A 22,805-nucleotide genomic window follows, 5' to 3' on the forward strand; every position below is an offset into this window, starting at 1 on the left:
TCTAGCATAACTCAGTGACCTGATAAATCCTCATCTTTTGTTCACATTCTGAAAGATTTCTCAGGTGATCATTCACTTGAATGAATGCTGGTAGCTGACTTTTCAGGAATTAGAAAGTTCCCAGGAGCGTATGGCTGTCGCAGAGTTAGACGAATATCTCCTACCCATAAAAGGGGTATTTTATTTTGAAAAAATAGGTTTGCAATAACACTGCAGTATCAATATATTTCTTGACTCTCAACTGCATTCACTGTGACTTTTTCATTATCTTGTACATCAGCATTTTAATTGAAGATAATTTATTAACTATAGGAATATTAAACTAATTTTCATTTGCAAAATGAACATTGCTTTAGAATCTGCTATGGCTTTAATAATAAAGACTGCATTATGTGTATAAACATTCCAGTTTGAATTAGCTTAAATGATGTCGATAAAAGAAATCATATTTAACATTTGCTTCCCATCCCTTTTCTTCCTTCAAAATAAACAGGGTTCTTCTACCATGACTTAATGTTTGATCAATGCATGCTGCAAAAATACCAAGCTCAGAACCCATAAACGCTTTGGCAATCCAGCCAGTAATGTATGGTTTATTATTGCTTTATTGCATCTCACTAGACTGCAGAAAAAGTAAACTCATTCTCCTGTTGCAAACCAGCCCTGGGCTGCAGAATAAGTTGTAGCTGAGAGTTAGTGAAATAAAGTAGTTCTGTTGAGAACTCTGTCTTTTCATTCTTTTTCCTCCACGTGCACAGGTGTGTGTTTTAGATTCTTCTTTAGGACTTGGAGGTCAAAATGTTTGCTATCAAAATTACGTGCTCTTAACCACATGCTGTCAGCATTCAGATAACTTTTAAACACTTGGATCTTTATCTGTCCTTTTCAACTGAATTTGTTTTCAAGGCAAATTTCATATTGCAGTGTAGAGAATTTTGCTGTGGGTATAAACTTCTGGTGGTAACACTCTCTATGGCAAAAATTAAACACATGTTGACAAATCAACACAAATAGTTTTGTAAATGGACATGCAACCCTACAAAATATATCAATTAAAGCCTCTGCTACACATTTATTCGAGCTTCGCTTAAGCAAAAGTATGCTGAGGAAGGTGATTACGTTTCACTTTTGTTCTGCAAAAGGGACAGAGGTGGAGGTCAGCTGCTGGTGTCCTTATCAGCACTGAGTAATGTCTTTTGAGGTTTGGTATTTGATAAGAATGGGCAGAGTCAGAAGGTGGAAAAGGCGTGATGGGAGGGTCTGTTAACGACAGCTCATATCCTGTGCTCTCCCTTCCTGCTGACCTGGGAGATGCCTTGAAAAAGCCCTCTGCCAGACTATGGAACGGTCACTCGTTCCCATGGGGAACTGGCTTCTCCTTGTTCCCAGCTGCCGCATCAGTTAAAAGATAGCTAAGAAGGTATTTAATGCTTTCCTAATGCATTTTGTTAGCCATGTCTCGTCATTGCCATGTCCATCATTGTGGAGGAGGGCAAAGCTAACAGTACCACTAAATATGGAAAGGAAGATATTTTTTGTAATGCAGCTATTGAAATACATTTTACAGCCTGGAATAATTTGGTTTGCTGGGATATAGCAGTAATATTCAGGAACATGTGTATATAGCTGAAGCAATGGATGGATATCCAAGAGAAAAGAGCTCAGTTGTTCCACTGCTGTTTGTACTCCTGGAAGACAGCAGATGTACGACCTTGCCAGCACAACGATAGTCCCCTTTAACACAGTTGCCTTAAAAGACCCACGAAGAAAAGAAAGTGCTTACAGCTTCCATGGACTGTCATGTTCAGAGAAGGCTCGGAGCTCTCAGAATCAATTTATTGTAATGTTGAAATAATCTTTCTTGTTTTTAACCTCAAACATATCCAAACTTGCCCCTTTGGAGAAAATTTGTCAAGCAGCCTCCTGCTCCTTGTACCTGACACGTAGGGCTCAGCTTCCTCACATGCGAAGCAGAGGCTTGCGGTGCCTGTGATGTTTCCCTCTGTCCACGCCTGCCGCCTCCCTCTCAGTGAGCGTTGGCAGAGCTGGCGGGGTGGACCAGGGAGCGACAGCAGCAGCCGCTGGGTGCTGCGGCAGGAATGTGCACCCACCTCACCTAAGGATCAGCTTCCCGCCCTCTCCTCCTGGCTGCCTGGAAGGTAAGCCTGCTCTCTATACACTCCGGGCGGCTGGTCGTGCTCTTCGTTTCTGCAAGGAACATGCCATGAAGTACCAGCTAAAAACGCTGCCAAGGTCCTGACGCTTCCAGGCATGTGCGTGTGACCTTGGGTGGGTGTGCTGGAGTAACGCAGGGGATGCTTGCTGGCATGGCATGCTGGGGCTGGGAGAAGGGTGGCTGTCAGAAATAACCTGGAAAACTTAACTTGTGGCTTCTGCTGGACTGGTGGTTACAAGTAGTGAGGGAGCCTACTGAGTTTTGTGCTTGTTTTTTCTTTTAACTTTTTGACTTATTTTAAGTGTGAGACACAAACTCTCTCCACATCAGACTTCTAAAAATCACTGCGGATGTGATTTCTGTATTAGTCTGAGGTTTTTTAACTGGCATATGTGACTTAAATAGGTGTTTTTCAACCAGTATAATGCGATTGAGCACATCAGGGTCAGAATTAATACTTCTGACTGTTGAATGCTTATGGTGTGTCTGATGCTGGGCAAATAAAAGCTACCAGCTTAAGAAAGAAGTGGTGCAGATGTATGACGTGTGATACAGTCATTGGCTGGCAGCCCCAGGCTACAGCCGAGTCAGGCTGAAAGTAAAAATGTGCAAAGTAAAAGAATTACAGTAGCCGCATCAGTGAAAATACAGCTGAGAGTAACACGCAAACATCATGATGGTCACTTGCTTCCTTCTCCAAAAACAGCAGATCAGGTGAGCACAGAAAATACATCCGCTTAAATGGTTTTATTTACCCAATACTACTATTTTGGACATTCAGCACTTTCCTCTTACCAAAAAAAATACAATCCTCCCTCCCCATCAACTTCATCTCTTGGCTTCTTTTTAGGTCCTGCTCTGAGAAGAAAAACAGGTGTCAAGAGACTATAATACAAAGAAGTAATTGAAAATAGCACAGTAATTTAGGCAATGTCTAGAACATGCTTTTTGCTTAGCACCTGTTTACTATGTTTTCCCTTGCAAAGTAAAACAGGAAATACACAGTTACTGTTTTAGAAAGTCCTTGACATAGAATAACCATTATTTCTAAGTAGGAATAAGAAATGTACTCCCATAATTCTATAAAACCAAATTCTCATATGGTTAGGATCATGGTCTTTCCTCAGGTTTAGTGTTGAACTGTGATGCTGAGGGAGGTGTGGTAGATAGTAAGGTGATTTCAGCCTTGCTACGCTATCTCCAGGGTCCTGATATATTAGCATCTAGTCTATGGAAGAACCCTGCATCTGGTGTTTCTTGTGCTTCCTGGTTTCAACATGATGGCATGAAGTTTGCTGTCATATTCTGTTGCATTCTTAGCTTTTTGCTTCTGTTACCACCTCCAATGCAGTCTGCTCAAACGCCCTAGCACTTGCACAGTCAGCAGCATGATGCATCCATAATACAAATTTCAATTCACGAGAAATGGAGCAATTAGACCTTTCCTTATCCCTAGTATTTTAGATTACACCTCTTTTTTTTTTTTTTTTTTTTTTTTTTTTTTAATGGATTCTCCTGTTCAGGCTGTAGTAGCCACACAGTGAAGTGGCAGGAATTAATTTTTTTCTTGTGAATGCTATTAGACACCTTTACAAGAATGTTAATGGAAAACCCACTTGTAAAACTACATACTCTCATCAGCATCTTGTGTTGGAATTACTATGAGTAAAGTGACTTCATAGTCACTTCCTTGGATCTTTCTATAGTGATCACCTTTGACATTCCTGTGAGTGAGCTGACAAATAAAAGCAGTATAAGATCCTGGATGCAGAGAGTATAAACATGATTGAAGATTAAGTTTTAGGTTAGTTAGTGTGAGTGTGAAATTACACACGGCATAAACTCCAGATACGTCTCAAGTCCTACATTGCTGGTTCATGGCACCACTGACAGTCTGCTCTTTTACTGGCACGGGTATCTGTTCCCCAGCATGAGAAGGAAGTGACTCCCCTGGGACCTGCTGTTTGGGAGCCTGCTGACAACCAGGGTATCCCCAGCCACCGGTGGGAGAGGGCTGGGAAACACACCAAGCACGCGCAGCTGAATATGCCCACCCCAGATGCTCTGGTCCTTGTCTATGATTTAAAGCCATTGCAAATGGACAGGTTAATGGGACTGGAGGTGCTTCAGGTTTTTCACCTGCGCTGCAGGAATGGTTGGTAATGTAAGCAGCAGTGCGATGTTTGCATCCCACTGAAGACTTCCTTTGATGACATTAAGTGGTGCAGAGGCATTATGCAAATCTCTCGCCACAGGGATAAGTTTCAGCCTCACAGAAAAGATTTTGGAGATACGAACGTCTTAACAGTGTTTGCCTTCCTGCTGAAGAGCGGGAACTACAGCTTTCCTCTGGGTATTATGTTGCTTACTCTTGTTCCTTTTATCCCAGCATTGCCAGGAGATGCAGTGGGGTGTATTTTTACTCTTATGACATCAAGCTCATATTTATTCCCTCTACTATGGCAGCCCTTGTAGATTTGACTGGTTCTTTGTGTGTGCCTTGCCACATTTACTCTTCTGCTGGCTCCCTTATGCTTCTGAAAACAAAGGTAAAAGAGAGACTAAAGAAAAATAACTGTCACTGGAGTAACTTTTTCTTTGTTATGAAGAATGTTTCAGAACAGGAACACTATGGTTTGGGTTTTTTTGGTCAACTTTTCATATGTAAACTGTATAGACTGTTGTGCGATGACTTCTTTGCCTTTTCTTCCTACCCAAGGCTCTAAAGATCATGTGAGTATAGAATCTATCAAGAAACAAGCTGAATAAAAATGAATGTGCCTAGTGTTGGCTGTCATTTTCACAGACAGTTGAAAAATGATAGGTGGGAAAGGTTTTTATAGTTATTTATTCATTTATCCATTTATTTATTTATTTTTGAAGAGTCTTCTTTTACCAATGTGTTGAGAGGAAAAGAGGGAAAGCATATGTGTTTTCTTTACCACGGATTTAGTGAGATGCTTAAACTCCCACCTTTACAAAGGATTATGTCTTTCTTAATGAACCACAGATTGACCAGAGAGCACATTCTTGTTTAACGGTAGCAAACATTTTCTGTCTGATTCTGTGTAGTCGTACTTCCCTCTCCCTTGCTGGTACATGCAGAACCAGCCTTGCATGTGAATCACCCCTGAGACAACATGAGCCCAGTTGATGTGGCAACCGGAGGGTGTGTTATAAACCTTGGCATCTGCAGCAGAGCTGCCAAGAGGTTCCCCCAGTGCTGCAGTTTCTAATATTGGTCTCCTGACTTTCATTGTGAACCAGAGCCAGGTTATTCTTCTATAGTCAACTAACAGACTCCACAACCACCATCTGTATAGGTGTTAGTTCCACCTTAGATACTCATGGGTCATTTCTTGTGCTTAGGGGTGCTCATAGTGCCTGCTGAAAGTTTTGCAATTCTTTCTGCATTTCAAAAATCCAAGAAGATGTCATGTTCTGATATTAGAAAAGGTGAGTACACTCTGCATGAGTGTATATTAGGATAGCTCAGTCCCAAACACACAACAGGGAAAGATCCATAGTCGTGCTGAAGCACTATTTAAAATTATTGTTCTGTACGCTTTCTGTCTCTACATAACAACATGTGGTGCCAGCTAATCACATTTGTCATTTTAATTGCTTAATAATCTCCGTGGACACAAGTTAGTGCTGCTGAGACATAACTATTTGTTTTCATGGGCTTTTTCAGTATGAGCTTTTGGGGTAGAGTGGGCGAGGGGGGAGTGAATGAGGCCGGTAACCAAAATCCCTTCTGAACAATTTGCTGTGATGCCAAACCGTTTATTGTTATCAGAGGCAGCTGCCTGCCCTCTCTCCACGCTTCTATTTGTGGATTTTCAACAGCTATAAATGGAAACACACACTGACCAGAAATCACCACAGTGCAGCCTGATACTTCTCTCTCCTGACTCCAAAAGTACAGGGATATCTAACATGTAGTAGGTTAAATCACTTCTGCTCAGGATATTAGGGTGGGTTTTTTTTCCCCTGGGAAATGGAGTTAGGAAAACATGAAAGAAAAGTCTCAGGAAGAGAAGCTTTAGAGGAAAAGCAAACGGTAAGATATGTTGAGAAATGTTGATTTTTTTTTTTTTTTAATTTAATGATAAGAAGGAAAGGCAAACAATCTGTTGTACTTTATAAGAGTATTTCCCGGCTTCCTTTAACCACTGACCTTGAAGATTAAAACTTCATTCATGTATGTTAAATTAATTATGATGGTAAATTTATGTGGAAATTATAGAAATTTGTGAATACGTTTTGTGTGCATGTGAAGTGCAAAACCTGAAATCTAGTTCAATGTCAATTTGTTATCGTAACCAAGACTGATAGCTAATAGTCTGTGGTTTTCTTGGATTTTTCTTGAGGGACTATTTAATGTCTTTGCACATTATTTTTCATAACTTTAGATCAGTAGAGGGCAGAAGAAATTGTTTGCCTGTGTCTGGAGCATGTCTGGAGCTTACTGAAGAGAGGTGTGACCAAAACAAATTATTAAGAGAAAGTGAAAACAGTCAAAACACAGCTTATTCATAATTAGTGTATGCTTGAAATTAAATGTATAATTTTCCTTGCATTAACAAGGTTATTTTATTGATATCACAAAAAGGGCAGTTTATTCTTGGCTTTGCAAAGCTGTGAAGAAAGGTGGTCATCCCTTTTCGTAAGAAACGAATTAGCCCTGAATTTTTTAGCACTTATCTTAAATAGTGCTGGTGGTGTGTTGATGTGGTTTCATGGTGGGCCAGCATTTACTCTTGTTTAATCACAATGTTTGCCACTATTAGCTTCAGTTAAGTGAGACTTGGCAAGCTTGTGTGTTAGTTAATAGTTTTAAATACAACTTCACCAAGGCAAGGTGCATTGGTAGGAAATAGGGGAAGTGCTGAAACTGAAAGTAATGACCTAGTCTTAAAATACTGTTTCTTTTTTTATGAAAAGAACTATTTATCTAAAGAGTAGTATCTGAAAGAACATTGCTAAAGCTTCAGCATGAAGTTGTAATATGAATATTATCTAATGTTTTACTTGTTCATTTTCTCATTAATGAATTGATACTTCAGACAGTGTCCTCATTTTGAATTTGTGGTTGATATATAAAATATAAGGAAAATTCTTCAAAATTAAAAACAATTGTAAAATCCACAAAAGCTTCAGGAAACTTTTCAAAAGAAACCTTTGAAATTTTGTTCTAGGTCATGTGTGGAGAAAATATATAGCAATGTAATCAGACAGTATGATTATCTAATTGCAGACTGCTTCCTGATGCACAAAGAATTGAGCAGGCAACCTTAAGTGAGGCTTTTCCAAAATGCAGAGCACTTCATTTGGAACCCTAATGATCTTCTGATGACTTTCTCTGTGTGCATCATTTACTAATTTTAAGAATGGCAAACTGGAGCAAACAAGGACGCCACTGATGGGAACCACATTAACGCCTGTGCCAGGTCACCCGCTGTTCAGTAGTTGCAAAACTGAATCCTCCTAACACGTCGAGCTGAGAGCATTCCGGTTAGCAGTGTCAGGTCACATCCCTGTGGGTGCTCAGAGAGGGGGATGGAGGAGGCCCTGGCTCAGTGGGTTTCACTTCACTCTGCTGACAGCGGAGGAATGCCCTGGCTCCATGCCAGTTCTCCCACCCCTTTCCCTGACCCTTACAGCCGAGCCCCAGCCTCCTCTCCATCCCACCTCTCTCTCTCTTTGCCTGTTTAGTCTTAATGCCTTTGTTTCTGATTGCTAGATGGATTTCACTTTGCTCCCACATTTTTTCCCTGGTTTTGTACCTCCTGGGCTTTTATTGATTCTGCCCTTTTCTCTTTGTTACATGCAGGTCAGGTCAGTGTGCAAACACTGCATGGGAACAGTGTCAATCTGTGATACAAATACTATTTGTACATGTTATTGTTGATGTCTGTTCACATATTTAACTTCAGTATAGTAAATATATAAACTATTTCATATTATAGGTGCCATGAGGCATCCATTCTCAATATTATATCCTATAAACTGGATGATACTTTATATATGTATAACTGGATGAGACTACATTTTTTTTATGTGTATTTCATAGGAGCATAGGATAACTCAGATGCAAAGGGAGCTCAGGAGGTCAGACCAGGCTTCTCAGGGCTTTATCCAATCGGGTCTTGAAAACCTCCAAGGATGGAGACTGCACAACCTCTGGGCAACTTCTTTCACTGCTGGGCTGTCCTCATGGGGAAAAAGGTTTCTCTTCTTATCAAGTCAAAATCTCTCATTTCAATTTTTTTCATTTCTCTTTCCTCCTGCCATGCATTGCTGTAAAAAGCCCTGGCTCCAACTCCTCAATAACTTCCCACAGGGACTGGGCCTGCTGTAAGGTACACCAGGAGCCATCTCTTCTCCAGGCTGAACAAGCCCAGCTCCCTCAGCCTCTCCTCACAGAGCAAGTGCTCCAGCCCTGACCATCTTGGTGGTCTCCACCAAACTTGCTCCAATCTTTCTGTCTTCTATTGGAGGGCCCAAAACTGGATGTCCTATTCTAGATGTAATCTAGTGAGTGCTGAGTAGAGGAGGATAATTCCTTTCCTTACTCTACTGGTTCTGCTCCTGTTAGCACAGCCCAGGATGCTGTTGGCCATCCCAACTGCCAGGGCCCACTGCTGACTCAGACTCAGCTTGCTGCACATCAGGACCCGCAGGGTCTCCTCAGCAGAACTGTTCTCCAGGCAGTCAGGCCCCAGCCTGGATCACTGACAGGGGCCCTCCCTTCCCAGGTCCATAATGCTCCTGTCGGCACATTCCTTCAGCCTGCCATGGTCTCTTTGAATGGCAGCCCTGCTCCTCAGCAGCCAGAATCCTGAAGAGAGTCTTTGTGTGCAGCTGGCTGTGGAAATGGAAGAGAATGGAGGGCCCATTTTGTGTTGGGAAAACAGAATGACTCACTATAAAATAGATTGGACTAAGCAGATGGACTCAATTTTCCTTTTAACATGTTTGATTTTCATGTAGCTCAGAAGGACAGAGTAGTTCTAGAGCTTCCCTATTGAAATGATGGCTCAGCTCAAAATAGTCTGTGTACATTCTGAAGTCCTCCTCCGCTAATGCATATTGCTTCTGTTATTTTAAATTATTTTATTTCACACTTGCCTGTTTCCTATTTGATCTCTTCTCTCCCCATGAAAATGCAGCACATGAAGTATGGCATTTAAAATAATGTTTACATTGGTATGTTTAAGAGGGAACATTCAATCTTTGTACTTTAGTTTGCATTATAAGGTTTTTTTTTATTTTCTTGTTGCATTAAGTAGCAATAAAGGACACTCATATAGAGAAAATAAATTAAACCAAATGAATATATGGATCAGAAAAAAAGCCATGCTCTGCTTGAAATGGCATTAAGGTTAGTTTTTGGATGAGGAGATTTACTCTATAAGAAAGGGCTGCAGGACTTCATTCAGAGAATTACCATTTGCTTTTCACAAACAATAGGTGGATACAGCTCATACAGAGGGAGGCAGTTTCGATCAAGCCCACCCAAGTGAAATAAGGATTAATCTTTGTACACTGGTAGCAACAGACAGAGTCCTGTCAAGATCAGGTCCTCTCTGTGGGAAGTGTGGAAAGTAAAGACTCCTCAGAGAAGACAGCCCATTTTCTGAATTTTGCCACCTGAGGGAGCCCAAACAGAATGAAGGATGGTAACTAACATGGTGATGACTGGTCCTGCTTGCAGGTTAGTTGTTGATTTAGCTATGTGTAAACCAGGCGAGAAATGAGTTTGGGATAGAAAGGGTTATTTGAAGAGCAGGAGAAAAGAGGAGGAGAGCTGGGTGGAGGCTAGTGGGAGTGGGCATGTCGGGAGGCAGTGGGTACTATCATGCTCCCACCATGGGAACATCTTCTACCAGGTCACCCTCAGTCTTGTGCTGCTGAGGGCTGCTGGTGGAGGAGCAAAGACGGTAGCACAGCCTCGGGGCTCAGGCTGTCCCGTCTTTTCCAGGAGCAGAATCCCACGGCCAGTGCTCTGTCACACTACCTCCGGGTATGCACCAGGCTCTCAGAGCAGGTACTGCCGGCTGCCCGATAGCGGCTGTGGTGCTCGGAGTGGGCAGCTGAGTGAGCAGGGGTGGCTGCAGTACTGGTCGAAGAGGTGCAGCAAAAGCTCTTAGTGCAAAGCAGCAGGGAACTAGGAGTAGCTGAGGGAAGAGCAAGTGTTTCTTTGTGCAGATACAGGGAGTCCAATGCCTGGACAACAGCATCATCTTTAGCAACAGCACAAGTATCTATGGTTGAGTAACAACAGAATAGCTGCCTCTGCCCATGGAATTGGAGAGGAACTGTGCATATGCCAATGTGACATACCAGTCCATGAACCTCTGCTGGTGTCCACAAGCAAGTGCCCTTCCAGATTCACTGCAGTGGGTGGGGGAAGTGAGCCTGGAAAAGTTGGGATGGGAGGGACACACTTGCTGCTCAAGGGAAACAACTTGCATTGGAGTCTGTGAGATGGGCACGTCCATAGGTTCCTCGTGCATCAGGTATCTCGTGTCCGTGCATGGCTCAGGGTCTGCATGCTTGTGTGCATCTAGCCAGGACAGTGGTGTAAGATCACAGACCACCACCACTGAGCTCAGCCAGGCATCTTTTTCTTTGGAGAGAGGGGGTGATAATCACTGTGGGTGAGGATGGCAGAGATTCAGAAGAGGTGAAATACAGTGATACATCCTGGAGTACAGAATGTATAGTTGCTTCAGCAGGTTATGCTCTGTGAGAAAGCCAATGGCATATATACGGAGGACTGCCAGATACAAACCCCTCATCCTCTTTGCCTGTTCTCTCCCCTAACAGAGGACAGGCTGGTGGCTGCTAGGCTGACAGTTTATGTGGTTCAGATGAGAGGGTAAAGGTGAGAGGTAAAATGAGATTTTTTTTTGTTTAAATCCTCTTTCTTAACTGGTTTACTTTACACCTTGTCTTTTCTACTTCTGTAAGAACACGCCTACCCAGAAAAGAAACTCCTAAAAATATATTGCTTACCTGAATCCATACTTCAGTTTGATAATTCAGTACTGAAGTATGAACATCATGCTCATCTCGAGCATAGTGTATGAAACTAAATAAGCACACATACTTACTATAGAGTCAGAGAAGGTTTTATGTGTGTATACATTTAAATGATTCCTGTTTTTCTGAGAGGAAAGCTTTATTTCTTGCTCTGGAGGTTGTTTGTGAGCTCCTCTGGGAGCTTCTGTCATGTAGCTGAGTTCAGCTGGGTGAGTTGTCACACTTAAGGCATTTTGTGCAACCTTGTCCCAAATTAACAGCAGCCTTGGCTAAAAAGGTTGGTCATGGGAGACACTTTCAAATATCCCTGAGCTTTGACGATCAGGACTGATGCTTTGTAGTGGTTACAGCAAGAAACAGCTAAGATCCTAGCATGGAGGCAATCACACCTTGCTGTGCAGGTATAAGAAGGTGGCTGAGACAGCACCCCAGCTGGAGGATCAGTATTTCCTCTTGTATACCTAGAGTTGAGGCATTCCTGCCTAGGTGTGTGACGGCATGGATTACTCTGGCAAGTGATCACCAAGGAGGAAGGAATAAACTTGGAGGCTGAAATAGCAGCATATTTTTACCACTGTTGGTGTGACATTAAACAGGACCAAAGTAAGCAGGAAGCACTGAATCCTGGTCTGCCCCCCTTTCTAATCCTGTCACTTAACTCTCACCTTATTGAGCTTATGCTACCTTTTCTTTAACCTAATGCCAGTTATTCAGAGGCCCTGCTGGAATTCTTGAGGTAGGCTTTGGTTGCGTCAGTGGGAAAAGAGCTATCTTGGAGGGATGTCATCAGCTCATTTTTGGCTGGAGGTTACATGAAACATTATCATGCAATCTCACACAGGGATTCAGAAGACAAGGGCAGCATATTTCTGCAGGGACTTGAATGTGATGGTAAAAGAGTCTTTTAAGGAACAAGTAGCAGTTGTATATTTTAATTTTTTGGGGTGAGGAAAGATAAAATCCCCTGTAACAGCTGGATCAACTGCTGCAACAAAGTCCTACAGGGCAATTCAAATGATTGCATTTTGGGGGAGGCAGCAAAGAAAGGAGTATTAGCATGGAGAGACAGCCTCTGCTGATGAATTAAAACGATTCTGGGAAATGTTTCTAGACACTGGAACTCTCTTGAATTGAGTTAAATCAAAAGATTGGTCTGTGGTATGGTAATGGTTTGGTACTTTCCTGAATGGTACCCATGTGTAGCTTGAGAGAATGGTGAGAAACCATTTCCAGAAATAATTTTAGATATAGAGACCATTATTGAGAAAAATCATGTGTTTTCAAAAGATATTCCTCAGGAATGTGAGAGTGAGTTATGGGTGATACTTGGGAAGATGTTCACTGTCTATTGCTGCTGCTAACACTGAAATTCAGGGCAGACACTAGGAAAAGCTCCTTCTTTAGAAGTGTAGGGCAGCACTGGAACAACCAGGTAATTTGTGGACTCTGCACTCTGGGAAGTTTTCAGGACTCAACTATATGAAACCATGGCTAACTTGACCTTGCTTTGGCAGTAGTCTTACCTTGAGTTGGATGCTGGAGTGGATGACTTCTGGAGGTCCCTTCCAAACAACATTTCTTTCATTCTTTGATTTTGAAGCTGCACTACTGCATGCTAAAAGTTTTTTCCATCTGTAAAACACCTTTAACACATTTAGTACATTTGAAATGGATACACAATGAGACTGTGATTATCATTAAGACCTCCTCATTCTTGCATCATAAGCCTACTGCTTTCAATTCACTGTCCTTTGGATTCTGAAAGCACTCAATAATACAGCAATGGCATTAAATCTGTTACTCTGATATGAATTCTTGGAAATAGAACTACTTGACAATGAACAGAATAAAAGGAAAGAAGTGATTAATGAAAGGGAGAAAGAAGATGGATGTTAAACGAGCTAGATTTTGAGGGCAACAGGCAGACAAGCAATAGCATGCTTCCATGTTTGTTTTGTATCAACTATGAAATGCATAACATTCCAGTATGTTTTGCCCATATTGTCCTCCCTGGATACACCATTAGATTCTATTTAAAGGCTGGTAATTAATGATTTCTTTTCAAAATAAGTTTCCTAAATGCATTTTGCACATTGAGTCTAAACACCTTAGGCGCCAGCTTATCCAGAGAAAGCAAAGTCTTTCAAAGGAAAATGATTGAAATAACGGGGCATCTGTTTTTCTGCTTGTCTGAAATAAGGCTGGTGTTGTGGCAGCAATGATGCAATAACTTCATTGATATTTCTCCAAAAAGCGGATGTATTAATTTTATCAGGTCATTTTATCAAAAATCTCTCCCAAGGAAGGCAGTGGTTACTTCTTCTCTTTTTATAAAAATATGGTCTTTTTATAAAAGATATGGTCATACAATACACTGTTGACTATTCATGGAAGTCTAATGCATCAAGTCTCTGTCAAGTGATGTTTGGTTTTTTTCATCTCTCCTTGAGGAGAAGATTCCACTGGATGAGGAAAAGTGGGAGTAGGGTGGCTTATATTTCACATTTTAAATGTATAGTCTGCTGCAGTGATGTTAACAAAGGCAGGTTGAAGAAACACAACCTGTGTGTGGAATGAGTTTGTGCTGCAGGCAAATGATGAGGCGCTGGTGAGTACCTACCACTTCCTAACAGGATGGAAAATGGAGCAATGCCTGGTGGTCCTTAGTTTCTAGGACCATCCAAAACCTTTGATTTCCGTTGTTTCTCCTTTAGAGGTGAGCACTACCCTAATTGCCTAAGTCCTGTTGTATCAAGGGAGCAGAGCTAATACTCTTTATTTTCTTGCCATAGACAGAAGACTGCCTGTGGCAGGAAAAAAGAAGTGTACTACCTTATCAACCCACCACACTGTATGCTAAATGCTGTAGTAGGCACTCTGCAGCCTTCCCTGCCTTTCTAAGAGTGTAATGCTGTGCCAGTCCAAGTGGAGAGCGACCAGGGAGCACATTCTGGTGTGCCATGGCAGGGGACTTACTGTAATGCAGCCCTGCAAATGCCATTGCAGCATACACAATACTGCACAACTGAATCTGCGAGCCAACATCTGTTCAGAAGTAGGCTTTCCACAACAGTGCTGCGTTTTCACAAGAAATATTTGTTCACATCTAATTTTTTAATGTTTATCATGAAATAAATAGCTGAACTATTGGATGTCTTGTCTATTAGCAAAAACTGCATCTTATGTTTTGGCAGCGGTCATCCCGTCATCAAATCTCTTTGATGATGTTAAGACAAGATTAATCTTGATTGAATGTGATGGTCATACAGGAAATCTTTCTGCATTAAATCGTTCATTGTTGAGAAGTATTTTTCCAAATGACTGAAGGTGACATGTAGTACCTACTGCAAAACACTTTCTGATGGTGTTTTTACTATATTCATCCCTACCTGGTAAGCTTAAAAGGGTTATTAAATATAGATTGAACTAATGAAGGTCCATTCTTGAGGAAAAGGGACAAAAGCATATCTGCTGAGTTTAGGTGAAAAATTAATTTTGTTCAACAGTTTTTAGTTTCTTCAGGATCCTAAAAAGTGAAAAGCATCAAGCCGAAGCTTTTCATATCTTGAATTGTTCACAAATGAGTGTATTCACGTTCCAGAACTGACATATTTACAGAAATCTAAAAGACAGTTTCACATTTATCTCTGAAATTGAGTCATTACCATTCTGTCTTTGCTGTTTCATGTCTCTTATCTGGATTGTGAAGAAAATTTGGAAAAAGTATAGGGATTTTTAAATGCTATGGTTTTAAATTATGTGAAATAAATCAATTGGATTCACTTGAACCACTTAAAATTGAAGATTGTGGAAAGAGTCATCAAATTTTTTTTCTCCTGTTGAATAGATTTAAAATTGTTTTCATAGTGGTTCCATACATCTCATAAAAAGTTACTGACAGCACATTTATCACCATTTTACTGCTTACAAATATAGCTGTTGGTGATGATTTTATGTAACAAACATGCTAGAAAAAATCATTAGATTTTTCAGCCTCAAGCAAGAACTAAGTAATTTAATATCCTCCTTTAGTAAATGCACCTTGAAATACATCCAGATCAAAAGCCAGACATTAACTGAACTAAGTGATAATCAAACAAAGAGATGGTAATTCCTAGCAAAGCTCCTGAGCCAAAACTCTGCTCTCTCGTTCAGTCTGAGGCAACAATAGCAAAATGCAAAGTATTTGTATTTGAAATGCCAGCAGAGAAAAGGACATGGTTTGTTTCTCTCTCTGTTTTTCTTTAGTGGATAATGTTTTCACATGAAACTGATCTCAGCTGAAAATGCAGCAGCTTTGTTTATAGTAATGTTATATACAATCTATTAGGTGAACTGACACTGATATTTGCATATAAAAAAAAAAGTCCCAAGAAATTGTCAGTGGTTTATTTGTCAGGAGAGGAGTAGTTAAATCTAGCAAGAAGGATTTTTTTGTTTCTTTGGTTTTTTTATAGCAAGGTATCCTAGTTTATAGTGTCTTTTTCTGTGAAAATGTATGCACTGAAGGATTACAATGATAGATTATTCATGTAATGAAGTCAACCTTCAGTTCCTCCCTGGTTTCAAAGGAGCAGAAGTCAGGGCTGAAGGGCTCTAAGGTTGCCATCCTCGTCAGTGACTTGCAGTGCTGCATCATGTGAGGGGTTTTCTGGGGTTTTCAGGGGCTCTAGTATTTATGGCTTGTAAGAATGTACATCTGAAAAAAATGCACTTTAAAGTTTGGAAAGTAAGATCATCTGAGCAAATTTAATTTTGCCTTTGTTTTATATGTGTTATGACATAAATGTCAATAACAGGATTATGGGCTATTTCTTTCTTCTCAAATGGTTATTGTGGAATCACTACCACCAGCTACATCAGGATATGATATGATCAGAACAAAAAAGAAGTTACTCTCAGTGATCTTATACGTAAAATATGGTAAAATAAAACCCAACATTTCATCCTTCTGTTGCCAATTGAATATTTTTGCATTTTTCAGAACATGTGCTTCCTGGCATATGCAGAAAATGTAAGTCAAATGGTTGAGATGTCCAAAGAAAAGGAAACTTGGCATTTTCACCTGCCCACACAATGGCAGTCAAAGGGATGAGTTCAGAAAACAGTTCTGCACACTGCAAAGTGCTCTCAGAAATCACCCACTGGCAGGAAGGGGTGTGGGTGGCACTCTCAAAATTAATAGGGACAAGTTAAAGTTGTTTCTTAAAAACACCAAAATTTGTCGATATTAATAATTTTTTAGAAGTAGAAATGACCAGACCACTTGACTTCCTGGGAACACTGTGTTATTGTCTCTGTGAAGTGCTCAAATACTGCAGATGTGAGTGTCATGAAAAAGTCTGGAAATAAATTTCATGATGCTTTCCACAGTGTAAGGCTTGGTAGCGGTGTGAGACCAGGCATTGCAATATCAGGATGTGCTTTGACACATGCTGATGTTGATTTTCAGAATATACTGTGGTGTAACAATTAATATTACATACTCTTAGAATTCAGAACTTACTCTCATTTGAAATTTTGACCCTAGTATTCTGAAAGAATCTCTTTTCTGTTTTTATGCATAACTTTCTCGATGGGAAATGCTTTTAAGAACAGAATTACTTATATAGTCTTATTTTTATTGCATATTGTATATCTCTTAAAACATTATTTGTCTATGAAATTGTATACTATAATGTTGCAATTAATGTTCCTGAGTTCTGTTTTTATTACTATTTCTCATAAAAAATCATACCAATTTAGATGTTCCTTCATTAATGATGCAGAAGAAGGTTTAAATATTTCAATTGTCTTTTTTTCAGACTTCTTAAACAAGAACAATTTGTTCCAATAGTGGAATTAGCTTTGAAATAACGGCTTTTATGTTAAATGTAAATAGTTACCAATAGTTATCTCACTGAGCTGTCTCAGGGTAGCAGTAATTCAGTTCCACAGCTGTTTGTCTTCCTTTGTAAGTGCAGAGATGTATCATAGTCTTATATTGTAGCTACCTTATTTTTAATGTCTGTGAGAGGCTACAATTTCTAAATAGATATCCAGCAGCTTACATGTGTATTCCAAGAATTTGTCAAATATTCATTGCATGTAAGTGATTTAGAGGGTTAGTCAATGATCCCCAAAATATTTAAGTCCCTTCAAAAGCAGATAACCCATTTCAAACAATGACTGAGTGAGCAGATCATTAATTTCCAGTAAATCTGTTGTTACTTACCTGTATATGTCTTTTCGCATACAGACTATGTTAGGTAAAGTGATGATCTGTGTGGCATGTCTGGAATACTGCCCTACAGCAGAACAGATGCCAAACCATGAAGAACAGTGGTTTTGTATTTGGCTATGCAGGTACAAGACAGCATTTGTGGCAGAAAATATTAAGGGAGCTGATAAGCTGTTTTGTAAACCAGTTTTCACTTTTGAAGCAGAACCCAAAGATATTTTGAAGCATAACTAGGTGTTTCTGAGTTCAGTGCAGCAGCTTTTGCTCTCAAAAGAAGAGACAAAGACTTGTTCAGAGTGTGGCTGTGCCTTCTTCTGAAAGAATCTGGACATTTTGGGATGTGTCCTAGACACATTTTTTTTTTTAATCTGGGGGGGTAATGGAAATTGGGAGAGAGATTTTAGTGCTTCAGCTTATTAAATGTAGAGTAAAATGAGTCAGATAATATTCAGGATTCAAAACGGTTGCTTTGGAAACCAATGGAGACTCTAAATCATTGCATAAGTATTAATAGTCTTTTCATCATCATTAGCATTACTAATATTGTAATTTTATATGATTATGTTGCAATTTCTCCCATGAATCATCTACATCATCACCCATGAATCATCTACAATTCAAGTGCCATTAAAAGTCACATAATGGACAACCAGGGGATCAGGCCCAGTCAGCATGGGTTTATGAAAGGCAGGTCCTGCTTGACAAACCTGATCTCCTTCTACGACAGGGTGACCTGCTTATAGGATGAGGGAAAGGCTGTGGATGTAGTTTACCTTGACTTTAGTAAGGCCTTTGACACCATTTCCCACAGCATTCTCCTGGCAAAACTGGCTGCTCGGGGCTTGGATGGGCACATGCTTTGCTGGGTAAAAAACTGTCTGGATGGCCGGGCCCAAAGAGTTGTGGTGAACGGAGTTAAATCCAGTTGGCGGCCGGTCACGAGTGGTGTCCCCCAGGGCTCGGTTTTGGGGCCACTCCTGTTTAACATCTTTAGGGATGATCTAGACGAGGGGATCGAGTGCACCCTCAGTAAGTTTGCAGATGACACCAAGTTGGGTGGGAGTGTTGATCTGCTCGAGGGTAGGGAGGCTCTGCAGAGAGATCTGGACAGGCTGGAGCGATGGGCTAAGGCCAACTGTAGGAGTTTCAATAAGGCCAAATGCCAGGTGCTGCACTTGGGCCACAACAACCCCCATCAGCGCTACAGGCTTGGGGAGGAGTGGCTGGAGAGCTGCCAGTCAGAGAGGGACCCGGGGGTGTTGATTGACAGCCGGCTGAACATGAGCCAGCAGTGTGCCCAGGTGGCCAAGAAGGCCAATGGCATCCTGGCTTGTATCAGAAATAGCGTGGCCAGCAGGGACAGGGAAGTGATCTTACCCCTGTACTCAGCACTGGTGAGGCCGCACCTCGATTACTGTGTTCGGTTTTGGGCCCCTCACTACAAAAAGGACATTGAATTACTCGAGCGTGTCCAGAGGAGGGCAACGAAGCTGGTGAAGGGTCTGGAGCACATGTCGTATGAGGAGCGGCTGAGGGAACTGGGGTTGTTTAGTCTGGAGAGGAGGAGGCTGAGGGGAGACCTCATCGCCCTCTACAACTACCTGAAAGGAGGTTGCAGAGAGCTGGGGATGAGTCTCTTTAACGAAGTAATAAGTGATAGGACAAGAGGTAGTGGCCTCAAATTGCGCCAGGGAAGGTTTAGGCTGGATATTAGGAAGCATTTCTTTACAGAACGTGTTGTTAGGCGTTGGAATGGGCTGCCCAGGGCAGTGGTGGAGTCCCTATCCCTGGAGGTGTTTAAGAGTAGGATCGACATAGCGCTGAGGGATATGGTGTAGTTGGGAACTGTTAATGTTAGGTTAATGGTTGGACTGGATGATCTTCAAGGTCTTTTCCAACCTAGATGATTCTGTGATTCTGTGACATCGGTGCCTCTTAGATCAAGGTTAGGAGCAAATACGTAACTAACGACTGCTCTTCAGAACATACTGCATATGCTATTGTACACTAAATTCTTCATATGAGTTCCTTGTAAATGTCTTTCAAGTCCAGTTCAGATGCTTATTTTAAGCTGCTATCGAGTATATGGAAAAAGCACTATTTCATGTGATCTTGAAACAATCTTCAGAAGACTGTAAACAACTCATTTTCCTCCCTGTAGTTCATGACTAAACATCCCAACATTTGTTACATTCTTAAATTCAATAAATAATTCTCTAATTAAATGTGTGTAGTTTTAAATATATAGATTTCATAAACAGAAAGTTATTGCTATAAATTACAATTTGTGTGGCTTTGTACTGGAAAATTAGGTATGTTTTAAAGCAGTTTTAATGAAGTTTTAAAACAGTAATTCTAAATTTGTTTTCTTTGCTGTTGTTTTCATTTCAAGAAATGAACTTATCTGACTTAGAGAAAAATCATCATAAAGTACATTGATGTTTGTTAGCTGTGTGTGGAAATCAGTTATTTAGAAAATTACCTAAATGACTAGCTAGGAATTATATGTCATGGTGAGTACTTAAGGTATTTGAAACTATTAACCCACAAAGAAACTGAAAGCTATTTTTTAACATTTAAAAAACAGACACACAGCATTTACTTCTCAGTGAAGGTTATATGCAACATCCTGTTACTTTTCAAATTTATTTCATTATATTTGCACCTGCTAAGTTTACATTTTTGGTCCATTGGTGTGATGTTTCATCCTGCTCTGCCCTCCTCCAGCTGAACCACGATGTTGCACCTTGGAAATGCCTCTGGTGCCTGGGTGTGCTCCGCAGTGCCTGGTTTTATAACCTCTGCTTTTCCTGAGCATTGTGTGTTGCCTATCAGGAGACTTGGGTCTGTGATGATATCTGATTAATAAATCATGGGCTGGCTTTGGGCGTGAGATGAGCACCTCAATGTTGAGCTGAGCTATGGCAGTTGCACCTTTGGACAAGCAATAGTGGTAGCATAGTTACCTAAGGATGTTTTAGTCCCCAAATTTAGGCACATGTGGGTTTGCAGATGCTGAAAAGGGCTGGACATTGAAAGGAGGAAGAATAGGAGTTGACAAGTTCAACCTAGGAGCACTTTTGAGGCATAAGTGCTGTTTTGAATTGCTAAACTGGTTTTGGTGGGAGCTTCAGCGCTTAGTTTGTTACCTGAAGCAATGGGACTTAGCTAAATCATTTCACTCCTTCCCTGTGTAGGCCAGTGAAATCAGTGCTGTTGGGAAAAGTACTGGTGAAGTAAAAAGTGGGGTGGGTCTGGGGGAGGGTGGGGGGTGGGTCCTTGCACTGAGAAGTGCTGCAGCAAAATGTGAAAACTGCAGTGTTAGTAGCTGAATTAATCTGGCTGAAGTCCCGAGCAATGTGGTGTACACCAGAAACTGTTCCAGGTTACAGATTTAGTTGTAATGCACACATTAGACAAGGCTTGGGAAGAAATCTGGTAGTAAGACAGGAGAGGCAGGGAGTCCTAAAAATCATTATGAGAAGGTGGAGAAAAAGTAATAGGAGTCAGAAACAGGAGAAATGAAAGAAAAGGAAAAAAAGATAATTATTATTGACAAATGAAATAAAAGTACTAAATGATGGTGGGAGTGAGAAGTAAATAGAGAAGTATGAATAAAAAATGTTCAAGAAACATGGGAATAGAGAACAAAAAATAGGGGATGTGATGGGCTGAACATTCTGCAGCCTTATCCTTTTAATAACTCACCCGTGAAGTGAATAAGCTGCATTTTATTGATCGATCTAATACTTCATCATTTGCACCTAATAATAGGTTTCTCACACTTTTGGTAAATAATTGTGTAGAATTCACAGATTACTTGCTAGAACACCTGTAAGTAGCTTGTAAGCATGGCTTAACAGGAGAAACTCCTGCTAATGTGTTTATAACAACCTTTCACATTGATGAAGTGATTCTTCTAACATCTGTTAATTCCCCACTAGACACTTATAAGCCTCTTCCAAGCAAAAGTTTAGTTGCGCTTTTTCACATATTGCGGGATAAGGAATTTCAGTAAGGAGACCAAAACCTTCCTGCTGTTGCATTTTCTTTCTGGCTTCATTAGCACAGCTTTGCATGTGGGTTGGTATTGATACCAGGGACAAATCTTTTCTTTCCATACAAACAATTTTTGCCATTGAGTTCCATACCTGAGCCTAGCTGAACTGTAAACAAGCTTTCCCTCCTTTCCCTCTGGCATTTTTATTTAAAGCACTTGACTGCACTTGTTACTCAGTCTTACCCAAATGATTTTATGTTCATCTATATAATTAGATATAGATAGATATAAAGAAGACTTTTTTTATCCCAGGATGGGCATACAACTAGAAGATATTTTTCTACTTAGGAAGGCAGGAGTGATACTTTCCATCATATCTTCAAGTGAGAACGCTTCAGCTCTTTGCTTGATTTATTTTGCTGTTATTGTTTCCATGGTTAATATCTCTTCAGCATCCACAGGCAATCCTCTTTGCTGCAGTTCTTTCAGTGCCGAGGTTGCCTTCTCACTCATCAGCACTAGGCAATATGTCCCATTTTTGGTTGACCTCTTGTCCTCCTGTATCTTCTGAAGTGTTTACAGGACTTGTGTTACTCTGGCTTGCTGCATGCCAGGCATGTGACGCAGCTGCTGTGCTCCAGCCTGACGGGAGCTTTGGTCATAATAACAAGAATTGTCCTTTCACAGCTTTGCAGTGCTCTTCAGTCCTGTGGTTGGTTCTTTGTTGGAGTGTAGAGATAACCTCCCTTTTTTTCAGCATTAAGAAGCCTGAAGTGATATCAGATAATATAAATTAGATTGTGCGGTTGCCCTGGTTGTTTGTGGGAACTCACAAGGTTATGTTTTGGTTCCTTTATTTTCCTTTCAGTTGTCTTCTGTCACTTACAGCAACAGTCTTTCATTTCTGACATATTATTTATTTTTTTGGCAGCTGGTTGCTAGCCTGATTCCTGTCTGATAAATACCTGGGCTATGACTTTGTGCAGATCTATGCACACACTTCATTAGAAGCACTCCGCTGATTTTGTTTGAATTGCTTCTGTGATTTAATCTCCGTAGGGATCAGAGTTTGCAGTTGAAAAATTTGATAACTCCATGGCAATGATTGTTGTAAGCACTGTGTGATTGGCTGCTAATACAGAGATGAATGTAAGCGCTGACTGTATTTGCCGTTAGAAAAAGCACTCACACTATTATTTGCTAGTGCTCAGCTTCATGTGGCTTCTTTTCTACAAATGCAGCCAGTTTTGATTATATAGTGTCCTGTTTTGCTGAAAAAATACAACAAAACACAAAACACTGAAACTTCAAATATTTTTCTAAAGCTTACCACTACTGAACAGAGGTTTACCCTAGCC

At 40.7% G+C, this 22,805-nt stretch overlaps 1 protein-coding gene across 12 annotated transcripts in view; it reads left to right on the forward strand.

The window, feature by feature from the left end:
- The first annotated feature begins 6,050 nt into the window (after positions 1 to 6,050).
- Positions 6,051 to 22,805, forward strand: part of MLIP (muscular LMNA interacting protein) — a 126,672-nt gene continuing 109,917 nt past the window's right edge. For 7 of the 12 annotated variants that reach the window (XR_012628023.1, XR_012628025.1, XM_074861741.1 and 4 more), the window contains exons 1-2: positions 6,052 to 6,239; positions 16,212 to 16,241. Coding sequence is in view for 6 of the 12 variants with exons in the window: in XM_074861741.1 (XP_074717842.1) it covers positions 6,177 to 6,239; positions 16,212 to 16,241 (93 nt within the window). In the remaining 6 variants the exon portion in view is untranslated. Of the gene's footprint in view, positions 6,240 to 16,211; positions 16,242 to 22,805 lie in introns of all 12 variants that reach the window. The other 5 variants (XM_074861746.1, XR_012628028.1, XR_012628024.1 and 2 more) reach the window with 5 other exon arrangements.

The sequence above is a fragment of the Strix uralensis genome, chromosome 3 (genome assembly GCF_047716275.1).
Source record: "Strix uralensis isolate ZFMK-TIS-50842 chromosome 3, bStrUra1, whole genome shotgun sequence".
In the NCBI taxonomy this organism is placed as follows: domain Eukaryota; kingdom Metazoa; phylum Chordata; class Aves; order Strigiformes; family Strigidae; genus Strix; species Strix uralensis.